We start from the raw sequence: 12,636 nt of genomic DNA on the forward strand, positions 1-12,636 counted from the left end.
GGCGGAAACGATGGGCTTTGATCGCTTGGGAGTAGGGCTGGATATCGAGCTGGCTCGGCTCGGCTCGGCTCGGCTCGGTCAGGCTCGGTAAGATAACGAGCTGGCTCGGCTCGGCTCGTTAACCCTAACGAGCTAAAAAGCTAGCTCGGCTCGGCTCGGCAAAAAGCTCGAGCTAGCTCGTTTGGCTCGTGAGCCAGGGACAAAAAAATGTAAAATGTAAACTACCATACATTTCAATGAGTCATATAACACATATTTATCCATCATGCAGGCTAGCAGCAAGCATCATGCGCATACACGCAATAGAGTACAAATTAGGTCCATCGTCCATGTCTCCATCACATATTCATCCATCAACTATCATCCATGCAAATTGCAAAGTACGACTACATCAGCTAGACAGGAAGGGCGCATAAATATAACTACATAAGTTAACATAGCAGAATGATACATTGTTTAAGTTCCATCATTCTGTATTTCCATGCAAACACACAAAAGGCATGGTCAGTTAACACTTCTCATCCATGGCAAAATGTCTCTCCTTCAGTCCTCCTCCCTTTCCTATAGGGTCAATAATAGTACAACAAACAGCACTGTGTTAACAAGATGATAAGCAACAACAACAAGCCAACAAATAACAAAAAAAGGACAATAAGCACATATACCCACTAGACACTAATTGCTTGCCACCACGCATTTTGGGAATTCAATAGACTCAACATCATCTTCACCATCTCCAATCTAAATAAATATAGACAAATATTAGTATGTCACAAGACAAATAAAGTCAAACAGAGAGAACAAGTTTGTACCACAAGAAGAGGATGATTGTTGTCATCATAAGGGCCCCTTATCCAGCTAGATGCACATACTAATGCCTGAACTGTGGCTGGCTTTAAAGAGCTTCTGTAGTCATCAAGAACTCGACCTGCAGTACTGAATGTACACTCTGATGATACACTGCTCACTGGAACAGTCAAGAACCTCTTTGCCAAGCTAGACACAACTGGAAATCTATGACAGTTCACATTCCAATATCTGAGTAAGTTGAAATGCTTGTTATCTATGGCCTCATTTGCTTCATCTAGATAAATCAGCAGCTCAGATTTTGAACTTTCTGTAACAGTAGATTGCAAAAATGACTGGAAATCACTTGCAATAGAAGCCATTGAGCTGGTTGTATCAACTGAGGCTGAGGTTGATTGCCTGTTCGTGCCATTTTCACCCATCTTTTGCCGATGTAATATCTCATACTTGTTATAGAGTCTTTCCAACTCTTGGTTGATGTCATTAATCTCAATTTCACACCTAATTGGGTCAAAAATCTGTGCAAAACACCATTTAATGTACCTCATCTTGAACCTAGGGTCAAGAATTGTAGCAATAACCATAACATTGTTCTTCTCCTCCCAATACTTATCAAATTTGTCCAACATAGCAGCACCCATGCTCCTCAAATATGTATCTTCAGATTTCTGCGCCTCTATCAAAGCTCTCTTAACTTTCACTATGTAAGGATAGAAACAATTGGCAGTTGGATAGAGTGACCCAGAAAATGCAGTACTAGCCTCTGCCATTGTTCCCAATATTGGCCTAATTTTTCCAAACGAGACCCAATCTGAATCTGAAGGTTTCCAAACATAGCTGGTGTCTACTTCTTTGTAATAGCCAAAGGCATCCTTATAGTCAATGCACGTATCTAGCATTTTATAAGTTGAATTCCACCTTGTTTTAACATCCAGAGCTAAACCCCTGCCCACTTTGACAGAATAATTGTTGCATACTTCCACAAACTTATACATGCGAGATGGAGACCTCTTAAAGTATTTCACTGTGTTCCTCAAGCAACTTATCAAATTATCTATTGGTTGAAGGCCATCATTAACAACCAAATTGACTATGTGAGCAGCACAACGAATATGAAAGTAACTAGGATCAAATACTGAATTCTTTCTAGCAAGAAGCTTTGCCTTCAAATTTGTAACAGCAGTATCATTGTTTGTAGCATTATCAAGAGTTATTGTTGTGACCTTGTCTTCTATTTTCCATTCTACCATACATTCAAAAACAGCCTGAGCTATGACAATTCCAGTGTGGGGAGGATCCACCTCGATAAAGTTCAAGACACGGCATTGCATAACCCAATTCTCATCTATATAATGTGCCACCAAACACATGTACTGAAGGTTTTGATTAGACGTCCATAAATCAGTGGTTAAACTTATTGATTCTGCCTCTTTCAAACTCTTCTTGAGTTGATTTTTTTCAGATTCATAAACCCTCATGCATTCATTTTTTATAGACTTCCTACCAATAAACTCGTAGTTACCATTCATCCATTTCATCAAGATATTAAACCATTTATGTTCTACCATCCGAAATGAATACTCATGAGCAATTATCATCTTGGCAATCAGTTCTCTAGTGTGCTCATGATTATACTCAGTAGGATTAACAATAAGAGAGTTGTCATCTTCTGGACCAAAGTTTAGTGTACCTTGAGCTTTAGCCTTTGTCAACTTGTTCTGATATTGTGTGCAACCAGCCAGGTGCCGGTTCAGAGTTGTTGTAGCACCACCTGGATGATACACATAGCTTCTATGGCAGAACTTACACTTTGCCTTTGCCACCATGACACCTCTCTCCTTCTTGGATGGGACATTGATAACCTTAAAATGTTTCCAGCACTCAGCTCTTTTGCCTCTTGCTATCTTGCACTTGGGAGACACTGTGACACCAGCTTTTTTCCCTCCTGTCTTTGCCTTCTTAGCCTTTGATCCACCATCATCAAACTCATCATCACCCTTCTGGCTTCCACTTCCACCATCAACTGTAGGTAGGCTTTCAGACATATCATCCCTATGGTTGAAGCTGTTATCATCGTCTTCATCTTCTGAAACTTTCTCCAATGGCTGCATAAGGAAATATACATGTATTAATGTATAGCTGAATCGTTGCCATTGCATTAAAATTAAGTGTGACATTCTTCATTTTTGGGGATAAATTCATTATCTACATCTACATGGAAGTAACTAAATAATCTGGACAGCACTCTGGATAGCAATAATTAAATCAACATTCAAGTCTATACTGTACGAACTAGCAATTTTAAATTAGATAACATACCACCACTTCCAAGGACACAGTGGGATTCGATGAAGACCGAGTGCTTGTTCCTCGTCGTCCACGAAGCTTACTCCTCGACTCCAAACTTGGAGGATGCGGCGATGCATTATTCTCACCCTCCATGGCTGCGACCCCGACTGAGGGCTTGGACCTGGAGCATAGTAGTCAGCAGTTCAGTAGCAGTTCGGCAATCAGCAAATGTAGATCTATCTAGAGGAAAAAGGAAAGATGAGTGACCGAGTGAGGATCGGAACGGGACCTGCTCGTGGACTCACGGACGGAGAGGCGCTGGTCACGGCGCCGGCGCGCCGCGTCGCGTGCTGGCGCTGTTGCAGTAACCCTAGCCGCGAGCTTGCGGCGGCCAGGTGCCTGTGCGGCCGCGCGTGAGACTCTGAGGACTGAGGAAGTGAGAAGGGCAAGAGGCTTAGGGTTTTTTTTTCTCCTATATGTGCGTGTGGGCTGGGGGGGCTTTTGGGCTACTGGGTTGTGGCCTGCGGACACAGGTGGATGCGGCCTGCAGTCCAGAAAGCGCAGCTCGTTCAGCTCGCGAGCAGCTCGCGAGTTAGCTCGGCTCGGCTCGTTATACTAACGAGCTAAAATCTTGGCTCGGCTCGGCTCGTTATCCTAATGAGCCGAGTCGAGTCGAGCCGAGCCTGCTACGAGCCGAGCGAGCTAACGAGCTTCGAGTTTTCCGTCCAGCCCTACTTGGGAGGTCGAAGAAAGCAAGCAACGGCTTACGTGTGCCACGTAAGGAAGCCGTTGTTTGTGATGCTGTAATTAGTAATTATTAAGTATTTCATCCATCCCATTTTAAATGCAGTCATAAGTTTTCCTATCTAACTTTAATTATTTATCTTATTTAAAAACTTTCTAAAAAAATTAACAAACATAAGTCATGCATAAAGTATTATTCATATTTTATCATATAAAATAATAAAAATATTAATTATAGAAAAATTTTAAATAAGACGGATAACCAAAGTTAGATATAAAAATTTATGGCTGTATTTAAAATGGGACGAAGAGTTATCAGTTACGGTGGATTGGTGGGCGCTCATTGTCCGCACGGCAGCGGGCAGATAAAAACTGAGTTCAACACGACTATCATGAAACCACGACTCGCAGCTCAAATAAATTGCAATACAAGACGACTTCTTATCTGCCGCTCGACCTAATAACAAACTTAAATTCTTGGGGCAATTGCAAATTTACCACTACTTTGAATCGTTATTGCAAAACTGCCACTAGAAAATTGCAAAAATGCCATTAGACCTGTCATTCGAGTGGCATCCTTGCAATATTAAAAAAATCGGTGGTAAATTTGCAATTGCCCCTAAATTCTTAGTATTACTCAATGAATGAATTGTTGTCCTAATCAAAACTTAATCATTGTTATTTGTTGGGAGCACGGCTGTGCGCACTAATCGCCATCTCCTACGTCACTAAAGCAACTAATTTGAAGTTTATGCTCGTCTTCATCGACAGCTTCCTGTTTAATTACTTTCCACTTGCCATAATATATCCACTAGGAACAATTTTAGCCCCTCTCGTACTGCGCCGATGTTCCGCAATTCATACATCGATACGTAAGCTTTTCGAATCACTAGTTTTTTATACGGAGTGATGTCTGAAATAGCAGCAAAAGTTATGTTCAACTTGTAAACGTGTAAAATTTCTATTGTGCATATATAAACTTACAAGTAGATAGGATAAAAATTTAAAAATTAAGCATATATGTGTAAGAAGTTGGAGGATGGGTATAATTGAGTATAGTACAATCTTTGAGTACGGAGTGCATAAAAAATGATATAATTGACAATAATGTCATCAAAATTAAGCATTCAAGTGAAATAACTTGGTTAGATACTTAGATGATTGTATTTTTATCTAAAAAGGTGTCAAGCGTGATAAATTTTTTCCACGTTAACAGGCACGTCGGTAATGAATCCACATTACCTGCATAGAGCAATTCCGTTGTACCTCTATGCAATTTACACAATGAAAAAAAAAAACAAATGCACCCATCCGCAGTTTTGCAAAATTAAAGGTGTGTTGTGCAAATATGCAAGGAGACATGACGTGCTCTTACTAAAACAGGTGATGTGATGTGGCTGCTTTATTACTAAAATAGGGCAAAGAATGTACGATGGGGGCTCTATTAGGTCATTCTAAGTGCATCTAGCTGTTGTGTGGATTCGATGCACCACGTTAGATGTCTGCTGCCGTGGAGGACAGAGGAGGGGGAATCAGTGGTTCTCCAAGGATTTTCATTCTTGCTTGAACCACGAGTTCCTCTGGAGAGTGAAGCACAAGGGGTGGTCTAAAATAGGCAAAAGGAGGAAGGACAAGAAGATGGGAGTGGCGCCTTGTAGACTTCGGCAAGCAAATCAAGGCCACCACGGAGCTCGTTGGCCCAAGCCGCAATGCCGCTCGGGAGGAGGGGACGGCCACCAAGACCACTTCAGGCAAAATGAGGAGGGGACGACGGCCTCGAAGCTCGCTGGCCAGATTGGGGGCACTGCATTCACCTCACCGGTGTAGAGCTTGTCGTCCTCCTCCTCTCCACGCTACAAGTCTCGTCGTCATCACCTTCTCCGCACCGCAAAGCTCCTCGTTGTCGTCACCCTCTTCACCCTGCAAAGCTCATCATCTTCCCCCCTCCGTGCCGTTGATACCGTCGATGTCGCTTGATTCGCACCGCCGCCATGGAGCTCGTAGGCCCACCACCCCAATCTCTACCATGAGCTCGTCCTCAACACCTAGTCAACACGGGAGCAATGCACGAAGTGGTTTTCGGTGGTGTCGACGGTGTGGGTCGTCTTGATGTAGGGGAAGGGGGATAGAGAGCGGCGCCGACGAAGAGGGGGCGCCGGTGTGGATGTGGCTGACAATGGCGAGCAGAGACGAGGTGCGCTGTAGAGGTGGCGAAGAAGAATCCACGCCTCGCTTCCCGGATCCTCCGTCCGTGGGGTGGCAGAGAGGAGAGAGAGAGAGGGAGATGAAAAGTGAATACGGTTAGGAGTGAGACCCATTAAAACTAGTTTGCACTATGGAATGAGTTGTTTTAAAGGAGCGTCATCTTATGTGATATTCCATGTTGTTCAAGTGTGGAGGTTACACTGTGAAAGCCCTTAGAAAGATGAGACCATGGTAGATAAAAGTAGAAAATGAGACATTGGTGGAGCAATTTAGATCCCATACGGTTGCTATTGTGCCATAGGAATATAGGATCAAGGGAGAAGAGGTAAGATTCGCATAGATACTATGGCAATGTAATATAGCAAAACATTGTATAAAAACATAAATAGCAGTGTTGCAATCGATTTGAGCCATTGGGTTGAAAAATGAATGACTAGTATTATGTGTAGTTACAATAGCAAACTGTAATGGACCTTAAATGTGATGAAGAGCCACCTCTAAGTTAGGGAGTGCCAGTTAACAAGCATTATTGTTCATAGACCAAAAAAAAACATTTTACGGTCAATAGAGAATCCTCGTCTTATACTCCTACTAGGCTTCATGGTGTTCGGCTCTGCCACTAGAAGGAAGTGAATGTCGATAGTTGATAGGGTTACTGCCATAACTACTAGAGAAAGAGTCATAAGAATAAGATCACATGTGGGTGGGTTAGAGAGGAAGAGGGTAAGAGAGAAGAATGGATCACCTCTCCCTCACGCTACCCCGTCCAACGTGGCCATCTTGTGGCGGCAAGAGGATTGACACTTAGAAAGGAACTCACCAAAGCCTTCAACGCCTACCTCATGGTGCTGCTGTTGCCTTGACCAGGTTGCTCGTGTCTCCTAACGGGCCACCTGATCGCATGACCATCGCCTTCGTCCTCCCACCGCAGTAGCCTCACCGCCGCACCGCCCTAGCCATGCCATGCTCCTACCACGGTAGGCTCGCTGCCACACCACTCCATCCAACGCGCCGGCCTCGTCGCCTCCGCGCCGTGCTCGCCAGCCACGGGCCTTCGTGCCGCATACTCTATGCGCCTCGCTAGCCTCCCTCCGCCAGCAATGCTCCTCCATGCCGGCACAACTTCCCCCCTAGATCATCATCGGGGTCGTCACCGCTGGCCAGCACCCCAAGCCTCTGTCGCCACACTTGCTAGCCCTCTAATGCCACCGACAAGCGAACCGTGCGCCCTCGGGATGGAATGAGGGCGACCGGATTTGGCTATGGGGACGCTAGGTACAGCCGCACAAGTCGCCTCCTCCACGCCCTCTTCCCCACCGCCAGCGCCCTCCACCACCACTCCCTCCAGCCTTGACCCAGCTGAAGGAGCCACCTTTGCTCTGCACCCTCTTCCCCGCTGCCGCGTCGACCCACGCAAGTAGGAGTTGCCGGATCCAGCTGCACGAGCGGCTGCCTCGGCACCCTCTTTCCCATCTGTGTCACCTTCCACCGCTGTTCAAAACTGCGTCGCTACCCCTCACCGGATCTGGCTAGGGAGAGCACAGATCTGGACGGCGCCGCCACCTCTTCTTTTTAGGTCGCCTTAGAAACCCCTGTCTGAATAGTGCCCTTGGGGGAAGAACGGAGCTCTGCCCGCCGCCGTCCTTGCAGAGCCGGCCGAGCGACACGGACGTGTTTCTCTTTTGATGTACTAGTATTTAGAACGCAGCCTTAATCCAAAAGAATCTTAGCTACGGAGAAAGCTAATGGTCCGGTGTCAAGTGAATAAAATCTTTCTTCTTTTGTGATTCTTGCTTCAACAACTTTGAGTCAATCAAAATATTTTCAAAAAAAGAAAACAGCTCCTCTCATATTGGTCATGCTCCAACGGAACCATTTTCAGATACATTTTGCCCAACGGTACAAAAATTTGTTTCGCTTGTTTGGTTTATTATTGATCAGACAACCGTGATTTTTCATCCACATACGGCATAATTGCATACTAATCCCATCAAAGATAACGCCCCCAACGGCCCAACCCATACCCGACACCTCTGACGGCTCCAAGCTTGCAAGTCAACATCTCCTCTAACCTCCGATGGCCTCGCTTCAGTCCGGCGGCGACGCGGCCGCGAACGGCGTCGACGCCGACGTCGACGGCGCCGCGTCCCCGCCCTCGGCGAAGCGGCCCCGCGCGGGCGCGGGCGCGGCGGCGATCACGGACGCCGAGGTCCGGGCCGAGTTCGCGCACCACGACCGCGCCGTGGCGCGCCTGAACAACGGCACCTTCGGCTGCTGCCCGGCGTCGGTGCTGGCGGCGCGGGCGCGGTGGCAGCGCCTGTTCCTGTCGCAGCCCGACGCGTTCTACTTCCACCACCTCCAGCCCGGGCTCGCCCGCTCCCGCGCCGCGGTCGCCGCGGCCGTCGGCGCCGGGGACGCCTCCGAGGTCTCCCTCGTCGACAACGTCACCACGGCCGCCGCCATCATCATGCAGCACGTCGCCTGGAGCTTCGCCGAGGGGGACTTCGCGCGCGGGGACGTCGTGCTCATGTTCCTCTACACCTACTGCTCCATCAAGAACTCCATCCACGCGTACGTGGCCCGCGCGGGCGCCACCGTCGTCGAGGTGCCCCTCCCGTTCCCCGTCTCCTCCCCGGACGCCATCGTCGCCGAGTTCCGCGCGGCGCTCGCGGTGGCCAGGGACGGCGGTCGCCGCCGCGTCCGCCTCGCCGTCATCGACCACATCACCGCCATGCCCACCGTCCTCATCCCGGTCAAGGAGCTCGTCGCCATCTGCCGCGAGGAGGGCGTCGACAAGGTGTTCGTCGACGCGGCGCACGCCGTGGGGCAGGTCCCCGTCGACGTGCGCGACATCGGCGCCGACTTCTACGCCAGCAACCTCCACAAGTGGTTCTTCTGCCCCTCCGCCGTCGCCTTCATCCACACGCGCAAGGACGACCCCGTCTCCTCCAAGCTCCACCACCCCGTCGTCTCCAGCGAGTACGGCAACGGCCTCCCCATGGAGAGCGCCTGGATCGGGGTGCGCGACTACAGCGCGCAGCTCGTGGTCCCGGACGTCGTCGACTTCGTCAATCGCTTCGACGGCGGCGTGGAGGGGATACGCCGCCGGAACCACGACAAGGTGGTCGAGATGGGCACGATGCTCGCCGCCGCGTGGGGCACGTTCCTCGGCACGCCGCCGGAGATGTGCGGGAGCATGCTCATGGTGGGGCTGCCCGGCTCGCTGGGCGTCGGGAGCGAGGACGACGCCGTCGGCCTGAGGACGATGCTGAGGAAGCAGTTCAAGGTGGAGGTGCCGCTCTACTACAACTCCAAGGCGGCGGCGGCGGATGCGCCGCCGGAGATGGTCAAGGACGGCAATGGCGATCCGGTGACGGGGTACGTGAGGATCTCGCACCAGGTGTACAACGTCCGGGAGGAATACGAGGCGCTCAGGGACGCGGTCGCCAAGCTCGTCGCCGACGGCTTCACCTGCAGAAAGTTACGGCCTCCTGAGAAGGTACACTGAACTGATCATCTCGCTGAAACATTCTGTTTAGCTGCTGTTTTTTTTATTTGGGGTTAATTTAGTTCTGAATTTTGATGGATTATTACTGTGTAATTTGGTAAAAACAAATTGTTTGTCTGGAACACCTGGAACACATCGCGTGTTCTTTCTTGATATGCTTGATGTGGTAGCCTCTAAGCCTTTGCTGGGACATGTTTCTTCAGTGATGGCTCAACCGCCGATTATACAAAGCTGTTGGATTGCGAAGTACCAAATTATTAACTGAAACAATCAATAATTGCAATTAAAGTAGTGCAATTTGCATTTAAGTACTTGAAATATAGTTTGCAATGTTCTATTTGGTTTTGTCCATATATTTAAGAAATTCAATGGGCATATCATATGTGTACCAAGACTTCAAGATCTTCATTTCACTAACCTATGTTTATATAGCAATGGGAAAGTGAAATCATCCCTCGAGGGGATATCCCCTTTTCGTGCATGTCACCTAAATAGTCATCAAAAAATATGAAAAAAATTGGCAACATAGATTAATATGAAATATATCACTCTACAAACACGCAAGTTTAAATTCAACTTCTACAAGTTGTAACAAAAATAACAAATACAGTTGTGAATATACCATAACTATTTTCAGTTTAATTTGTTATTTTTGTTGCAACTTATAGAAGTTGAATTTGGACTTTCATGTTTGTGGAGTGATATATTTCGTATTAATCTATGTTATCAATTTTTTTAAAATTTTTTAATAACTATTTAGATGACATGCAAACAACGAGGGGATGCCCCCTTGAGGGATGAAAATCCACATCCTATAGTAATTGCCAAATTGCTACCATAGAAAGGCTTACCTTGGAACCACAGTATTCACAGCTCACACTCCGCAATTTACATGAGAGACAATTTGTTTTTATATCGATGGACTCTGTCGCACCGGACAAGTATAGAACATATGACGGTTTGTCAGCATATAGATTTCTTTTGCACGATTGAAAGTTCGAAATCATACTTTACGTTAGAGATGTTTCTGTTGCATACTTCTATGAGATCAGAGATTGTTGGCATAGCACCACGAATACGATGACAGATGTCCGATGCGAAACGGTGGAAGGCCACTCACCCGTATCTAGAACTATTTGCCTCATTATACTGTATTACACAATCGATCTGTTGCTGTTTTACTACCTACTACTCCCTCCGTTTCGAAATATTTGACACTGTTGACTTTTTAGCACATGTTTGATCATTCGTCTTATTAAAAAACTTTTATGAAATATGTAAAATTATATACCTACATAAAAATATATTTAACAATAAATCAAATGATAGGAAAAGAATTAATAATTACTTAAATTTTTTGAATAAGACAAGCAGTCAAACATGTGATAAAAAGTCAACGGCGCCAAACATTTCGAAACGGAGGGAGTATTAAACAATTTGGAAGTAACAGTGATTCTGTACTTGTGATGGAAAGATGCCCTGGACTTCCACTAGCAATACAGGGTCTGGGTGTTCAGTTTTCGGTCCAAAAGCATATGGTTGTGCCTGATGATAAGGCTGCCAGTTGCCACGAGGAATATGGAGATTTGCTCAAAGCATTCTTGGAAGCTTTTGTCCTCTCATCAGTAGTGCTCACGGCATGGAGCGCTTAAAACTTTTTCTGCTTTTGATTGTTGCTTTGTTCTGGTTCGCAAAGGGAATAATTAACATTAGAAAGTTGATGAATGCTTTTATGGAAGGATTAAGGTTACATTGTGTTTGTTGGGCTGCGCATCTATGAAGATATGTGTGTGTGTGACCACTGACCAGGCCCATACATGATACATTCCCTATGGAAGGATTCGTTGGAAATTCCCCACCAGAGTTCTTCAACATCGCACATGACAAAACTTTCTGAATTCTATGGTTTAAAATCTTAAGTCTAGTGTTTCTATGGAAGGAGCAAGGCGCATGTGACAAACTTTATGATTCATTGATTTTTAAAATCTCGTCTTCTACTCAAGTTAGAAACATGTACATTCATTTTCTGTGCATCATGGATAATGTTGCAGAGAAATATAGAATTTTATTGTTCGCTGTGATAATGAAAAGATTCTCACTAGAACGGGGCAAGGCCACAAATTTTCATGCCAAACTAAACCAGCTTCTCATTCAGATCATCTTGGGTATTACACTCTGGTTTCTATGCATTTCCTAGTTCTATTCTTCTTTTTCTTCTTCTTTTTTTTTTTTGGCAAGAATAGTTTTATTCATCTTACTGTCTTTACTACAACTTCAATGACAAAAGACGACCTGTTTGAGTACTCTTTTTTTATCCTCATGCAAAATTTCAAATAGCCGTGAGCTTGGTAAAAACTTTGCTTGTATAAATGCAGTTTACTTTGTGAGTTTGTGGTGGCACTGCATTGTGTATTCTGGTGCAGTTTCTGATAGCAACTATCACGTTCTCTGTGATTCTTCTCACAACTAACCCTTACTCTAGCCATTGACATATATGCAAGTGGTTGAAACAAACTATTATGGCTAATCACACTGTAGTCAGTAGTACTAACTTTCATGTGCCTATCGATTGTTGAATGCAGGAAGAAACTCTGGCATGAGGAGTTGACATCCAGCATTCCAGCTAGCCAGCTCTCCGGCCCAATGGAAGGCATTGTGACTGAAATCTTAGTTGTGGCAAGTGGCAGTTCTCCTTGCCTCCTCGGGCGATTGGCACCTTCATGTTCAGTTGATATAGAATACATTCTGAAATCTGAACTGAAAGTCTGTTCCCCCTTCATTTTTGAGCTGTAAAAAAAAATGTAAGAATAATCTGAACCCGGACTTCCAGAGAGCTTTGCAGCTGTTGTAGATCTGACTGCACGACTGTGGTATATATTATTGAGGACACCTTTGTAAGAGTAATGCTGCCTCCGTTTCAGGTTATGAGACGTTTTGACTTGGGTCAAAGTTAAACGGTTTAAAGTTTGACTAAGTTTATAGATAAATATAATAATATTTATAATATTAAATTAGTTTAATCAAATCAATAATTGAATATATTTTTATAATAAATTTGTTTTGGATTGAAAATGTTACTAATT

At 45.6% G+C, this 12,636-nt stretch overlaps 1 protein-coding gene across 1 annotated transcript; it reads left to right on the plus strand.

The window, feature by feature from the left end:
• Positions 1–8,060: 8,060 nt before the first annotated feature.
• LOC4325157 (putative L-cysteine desulfhydrase 2) lies at positions 8,061–12,457 on the plus strand. The gene is made up of 2 exons (XM_015769911.3): positions 8,061–9,544; positions 12,136–12,457. Exons 1-2 carry the CDS (start codon positions 8,123–8,125, stop codon positions 12,151–12,153), a joined length of 1,440 nt encoding a protein of 479 aa, XP_015625397.1. The 5' UTR covers positions 8,061–8,122; the 3' UTR covers positions 12,154–12,457.
• The last annotated feature ends 179 nt before the right edge of the window (positions 12,458–12,636 follow it).

Source organism: Oryza sativa, chromosome 1 (genome assembly GCF_034140825.1).
Source record: "Oryza sativa Japonica Group chromosome 1, ASM3414082v1".
NCBI classification, from domain to species: domain Eukaryota; kingdom Viridiplantae; phylum Streptophyta; class Magnoliopsida; order Poales; family Poaceae; genus Oryza; species Oryza sativa.